At 44.7% G+C, this 6,238-nt stretch overlaps 1 protein-coding gene across 1 annotated transcript in view; it reads right to left on the bottom strand.

The window, feature by feature from the left end:
- WDR4 (WD repeat domain 4) overlaps window positions 1-5,404 on the bottom strand; it is an 18,861-nt gene extending 13,457 nt beyond the window's left edge. Inside the window, exons 1-5 of the mRNA XM_017733102.1 lie at window positions 5,363-5,404; window positions 4,675-4,808; window positions 3,937-4,083; window positions 1,540-1,696; window positions 864-976 (exon numbers count right to left, since the gene is read on the bottom strand). Coding sequence (XP_017588591.1) covers window positions 864-976; window positions 1,540-1,696; window positions 3,937-4,083; window positions 4,675-4,808; window positions 5,363-5,404 — 593 coding nt within the window. The remainder of the gene's footprint in view (window positions 1-863; window positions 977-1,539; window positions 1,697-3,936; window positions 4,084-4,674; window positions 4,809-5,362) is intronic.
- Window positions 5,405-6,238: the final 834 nt, after the last annotated feature.

The following is a 6,238-nucleotide window of genomic DNA, read 5'->3' as shown; positions in this document are numbered from 1 at the left end:
CTCATATAGCCAGGTTTTTTTGTATTACCACAGAACCTCCAAGTCTGAGTTCTGCATGGAGATGATGTTAATTTAATTAGCATATGTTCAAATCTCAAAAGACAGTTCCTAAGACCTCCCTTCCTAAGACTAAGGTAGGTTCCATCCTGAGCTAACAATTTCTGGAGCCTCTTGTGACCAGCATTTGGAGGGAGATGATTCTGCTCCTCTGCTCTGGTGAGAACACTCCCAGAGGAGTGCTGTGTCCAGCTCTGGAGTCCTGCATACAAGAAGGACATGGGCCTGTTGAAGCAGGTCCAGAGGAGGCCACAAACACAAGCAGAGGGTAGGAGCACCTCTGCTGTGAGGAAAGGCTGAAAGAATTGGGAGTTGTTCAGCCTGGAGAAGAGAAGGCTCTGGGGAGAACTTACTGCAGCCTTCCAGTACCTAAACAGGTCTTATAAAAGAGATGGAGACATATATTTTTTTTAGGAGGGCCTCTTGCAACAGGACAAAGGATAATGGCTTTAAACTAAGTGTAGACTCAGACTAGATACAAGGAAGAAATTTTTTTACAATGAGGTTGGTGAAACACAGGCTGACCAGAGAGGTGGTAGAGCCCAATCCCTGGAAACATTCAAGGCCAGCTTGGACAGAGCTCTGAGCAACTTGCCCTTATTGAAGATGTCCCTGCTCAGGGCAGGAAGCTGCACTGGATGACTTTTAAAGGTCTCTTTCCACCCAGACCGTTCCAGGATTCTATTACAGACCAAGCTGTTGTTTATAAGGTGATTTGAGGAGATGATTTCACACACTCAGAGTAGAGGAAGGTGGCTGTGCAGGGAATGGCTGCACACAATGGCTCTGGCACACAAGGCACTCACTCTCTGTGTCCCATGCAGTAGGATACAATACTATAGGGAGCCTTTGTCAAGCTGACTCTGATCTTCTCATCTCTGTCTGCAGTTAGGATATACCGGTCATCGGGACTCAGGGCCTGTTGGGAAGGGGAGAGTTTTAGTGCCCAGCAGTTCAAGGCTTGAAATTCTTAACTAGGAAAATAAAAAAGCTAAGCAGTAAACCACCTGTATCTCCTCACCCTGAAAAGCAGGTACAAACACTAAGCCACTCTTTTCCAGTAACAATGGAAGTGTAAAATCTTTGTGACAATAACTTTCTCACTCGCTAAGACAAGCAACACTGACTTCCTGGTCCAGTGAAAGCCACTGACCCTCAACAGTACAGGTGGAAGAGCCCCTGCATCTTAAAAAGAAGCTCATCACATTGAAGAGCTCAACTGACATGGCAGACTAGCTGAACTCCCACTCTGTCACCAAGACTTCTGAGACTGTAACATGAAGACTTTTTCAACATTCATAAGCTTGTTTCCTTACCAAACTCTGCCAACACAAACTCAGTAAGAAAATATCTAGAGCACATTTCATTTACATAATTAAAAAAAACCCCTAGCAAACCACAAGTGTGGGACAAGAGCAACAATGAAAGGCCCAAGCACAAGAAGGAATGCAGGTTTGTAAATACATGGAGGCAGACACTTACCACATCCAATAGCAGAGAGACATGACCCAGCTCAAGTTTTCCATCTCCTTGAGGTTCTGTTATTGAGTAAGAATAGACATCACCAGACTTGTCTGTAACAAAAATCTTATCCTCTGCAGCTGTGATAACCAGGGATGTGCATCTCCTGGTCACAAACCTGAAAGACAAATGGCACAGCTTGAACTGCTCTGGATGGCAGCTTCAGCAAGTCCAGAAGTTAAACAGACCAAGAGGCTGGGCAAAAAGTTCTCAGATGCAACATTACTGAAAGGGCAGCGATGATGAGAGTAACATTACAGGGCTGAAACAGCACTTTTGAGTCTAAAATGAGTGAATTATGCAATAGCAAACACCTGGGGTGGGGAGAGGAACAGGAGACCATTAAAAGCTGCATGACTGCAATTTGCTTGGTACTTTCTCAGCTGAGCACCTCACCCAGGCAGCATGCCAGGACTCTAATGAAGGCTGGTAGACTTCCTTGCACTCTACATAATAAAAATATGAGTTAAACACGCAAAAAAGACAAGGTAGGATTTGTCCTAATAGGAGTCCTTCACACTGTGTATGAACTACTCCTCCAGCTGTCACTCTGTACTGTAAAGGGAAGCCCTTCCTGGTGAGCTTTGGAACTCTTTTCTCCTCATATCCCAAGTCACAGAGACAAAGGCTCCAGGTTCCTTGTCCAGACAAAGCTCTGAACTTGATGAGTTTCCCTCATCATCTGCCATCAGCTCAAAGTTCCAGCTGCCAGTGTAGCAGGTACCAGCTTTCTTTCAACTACCCAGATAAACGTAAGGACCACATATGCCAGAAAACATGTCCTCTGTGTTAGCACAGGACTGTGGGCACCAAGGATCATAGGGAATGGATATTTATATTCACCTACTCTGAAATTCAGTGGCCATCTGGAGGCAAGAGGACAATACACTGTGCTTCAGGTAGGAAGACAGAAATTCTTACACTTCTCAGTGGCTGTTTAAAGGAACACCACAACAACAAGATCACAGGCAACATAGTTCCAAAAAAGGTTACTTTGCCAACCAGAAAGTCTTGCTCTGAGTTCACTGTACCACCTGTGATCTTGAGCACAAAGATTCCCCTTTGTCTGACACGAGCTGACTACAAAGGCCAGCACTGTGTGAGACCTTTATATACCTTGCCACAAAACACCAACACAAGCCACAAAGCTCAACTTTGGAACTGTTATCCATGCAAAGAGCCTTTTACCTGTATTCCCAGTTTCCCAACATGAGGTAATGACATTCCCAAAAAATCCAGCTGTGGTCCTAGTTAAACTTTCAGCAGAAACTAAAACACCAATGATCCAGTGGCATGTTACAGGCAAGACACACAAGGCAGGGCAGCAGGGAAGGCAGGACACAGAATGAACAGAAATTTGGCATTTCTGGTTTTGTCCTAGAACATCCTGAGTTGGAAGGGACCCACAAGGATCACTGAGTCCAACTCCTGGCCCTGCACAGGACACCCCAACAATCCCACCCTGTGCCTAAGAGCATTGTCCAAACACTTCTTGAGCTCTGGCAGCCTTGGGGCTGTAACCACTTCCCTGGGGAGCCTCTTCAGTGCCTGACCACTCTCTGGGGGAAGAACCTTTTCCTGATATCCAACCTAAACCTTCCCTGGCAGATCTTCATGCCCTGACCACTTCCTCACTACAACACTGTTTAACGCCAAAGGTCCATCCTGTACCCTACACACAGAGCCAAGCACAGAGACTTGATTTTGTTTTGCAGCCAGGGTCTCAGATTTGTCAGAGACCACCAGAAGCAGAGATGTTACATGCTCAGGTACTTTCCCAAGAAGCCCTTCATGGTCCTGGTTTTTCTACAGAGAATTGTCACAAGCAGCAGCAGAAAACTTGGAACTGGGGGACCTCTGGTGGACAGCTACAGGCTGTTTCCTCAAGAGGAATGTACTGAAGAAAAGCAGCTGCAGCATCTCAAAAGATGTGCTTTTGTAGAAGTTCACAAACTCCCCAAAACACCTTCTCTTCCAAATCAGAAGGAACAAAGAATGCACTCACTGAGCTGCTCAGCATCACTCTTACAGGCCCAATGCCAGTCTTCACCAGGAGTGGGTAAAGTTTTAGTTCTTAAAGACACAAACACTGGGTTTGGTATACGGAAAGAGATTATCCTTCCTTGGCCAGTGATATAAACATCTGCACTCCCATTCTCGGTATGGGGAAGACCACACATCAATTCTTGACAAATATTCCAAATTCCCAAAAACATTAAATTTGTTTGAGCGAGGGAATTTAAAAAAAAAAAACAAAGCAAGCAATAACAAATATGAACATTTAAAATACTCCCATTTTAGGACTCTAAATCCATCAGCCATAACTCCATAACAACATGCACCATCCTGCTACCTTACCTGACACTAACACATTCCCAGGAAGGCTTTGTACGGAACAGAATCAGGCGTTTGCTGTCATCTGTCAAGGCAAAGTAATCTCCTGATGGGGAGAAGGCAAAAGCCAGGATGTCATCACTTCCTTTATCTGTCCCTTTTCCATCCTGCCTATTAGAGAGAACGGGAACAACAGTTCACAACCTGATAGCTACTAAAATCCTTGAGGAGGTTGTTCCCAAACTACCAGGAGCACAAGGAACAAAGTAAAACTTGAAACACCTTTATTTCTGCTTAAAATGTTGAGCCAACACGGACATTAACGCAAAGAAATAAGCCAAGACAAAGGAAACTGATTTAAGGTCTAAGCCTGCATCACAACCTGTTTAGAAAACAAAAATTTGAGCTAGCACATCTTGATATATATTTGGGGGAAAACAGTAAAATGTTTCCTGTTTGGCTACAAGTAAAACAATGTCCAGTTGTTAGATTTAAACTAAGAAAAATACTTTTTTCTGTGTGTGTTTTGAACTCTCATGACTCAGAGAACAGATCTGGAGAACTTATGTAACTGTTTTGTGATTGTGTATAATATATATCTATTGTGAAAAAATATATATATATATATATATATATCCATCAGAGTTAGCAAAACCAACCCTTCACCTGCTCAGGGAGTTATCCTGTAGCTTTCTTTTACTGCCTTCACTGCCACACAGGCTCAGGAGATGCACCCTCCAGGAAAAGAGCAGATTTTCTCACCCTTTCTCTCCTAAGGGCTGCTTCTCTGTGCTGCTGCAGTTGTACACGAAGAGACTCTCATCACTGCAAGGAAAAAATAAGCCTGAAATTACTGGGACTAGAATAACCAGGAGGTTCACTATGAGGAGAGGCAACTATTTTGTAACATGCTCTTATTTCAAAGTTATTTGCACAACTGCCCCCATCCTGAGGAGACACCTCTGCCCAGGTGGGCTCCCAAAGTGCTACAGAGGCAGCAGAAATTTTTAATTTTGGACAGTATGCAAAAAGACAGTATGTCAAAAAGAAAATCCTCCTCTGCTGGTGAAGTAACGCTGCATGGCAGCAGAAATTTTTAATTTTGGACAGTATGCACATGTCAAAAAGAAAATCCTCCTCTGCCGGTGAAGTAACGCTGCACTTTGCATATATTTTACTTCTGTCAGACTCAACAGATCTGTCAGTAGCATTTACCCAGTCACAGAATCACAGGATGGGTCAGATTGAAAGGGCCCACAGTGGGTCATCTGCTCCCACCTCCCTGCTCCAGCAGGGCCATCCCAGAGCACATGGCACAGGATTGTGTCCAGACAGTTCTGGCATATCTCCAGAGAGGGAGACTCCACAGCCTCTCTGGGCCATCTGTCCCAGTGCTCAGTCACTGCTGAGGAAAGAAATTCTTCCTCATGTTCAGGTGGAACTTCCTGACCGTCAGTTCCTGCCCCTTGCCTCCTGTCCCATTGCTGGGCATCACCAAGCAGAGCCTGGCCCATGCTCTGACACCTCCCTTCAGATACCACATGGAATCTTGGAATCATTCGGGTTGGAGTGACCTCTGGTGACCATCCAGTCCATCCCCCTGCCAAGGCAGGGTCACCTGGAGCAGTGACACAGGAACACGTCCAGGTGGGTCTGGAATATCTCCAGAGAGGGAGACTCCATGAGCTTCCCGGGCAGCTGTTCCAGTGCTCTGCCACCCTACACGTAAAGTTCCTCCTGATGTTGAGGTGGAACTTCTTGTGTTTTATTTTGCAGCCATTGCTCCCCATCCTGTCACTGGGCACCACTGAAAAGAGTCGGGCACCATCCTCTTGGCCCCTGTCTTACAGATACCTTTATGCACCTTCCTTACAGATATAAAATAGACTGTCATCATGCCTGTATATACATATGTATGCATGTATATATAAAACAACACAATATATATTGTAATATATAATACACCTATGCATAATTTTTGTACATATTATACATATACATGCTATATATGTGCTATACCTACACGTTACATATGCGTGTTACATATAGATACATACTCTTTATATAGATACACATGTCATCTATACGTTATGTACATATATACGCATGTGTAACAGACATATATATATATATAATCTGTATGTTATATACAGTCGTTCACACAGCAGTGACCTCCAACTGGGGGAGCACAACCATGACAGAAAACCACCAAGGCTGGAAAGTTTTAAAGTGATGTTTCGATAAGAGAAAACGCTGACAAGGAGCACGGAAAGGCACGAACCGCAGCAGGGCCAGCGGCTCCCGCACCGCCCCCGCACGCCCCCCT

Source organism: Corvus brachyrhynchos, unplaced genomic scaffold (genome assembly GCF_000691975.1).
Source record: "Corvus brachyrhynchos isolate BGI_N302 unplaced genomic scaffold, ASM69197v1 scaffold32, whole genome shotgun sequence".
NCBI classification, from domain to species: domain Eukaryota; kingdom Metazoa; phylum Chordata; class Aves; order Passeriformes; family Corvidae; genus Corvus; species Corvus brachyrhynchos.
Note: the sequence above shows the minus strand (reverse complement) of the source record. Positions and strands in the feature narration are given on the sequence as shown.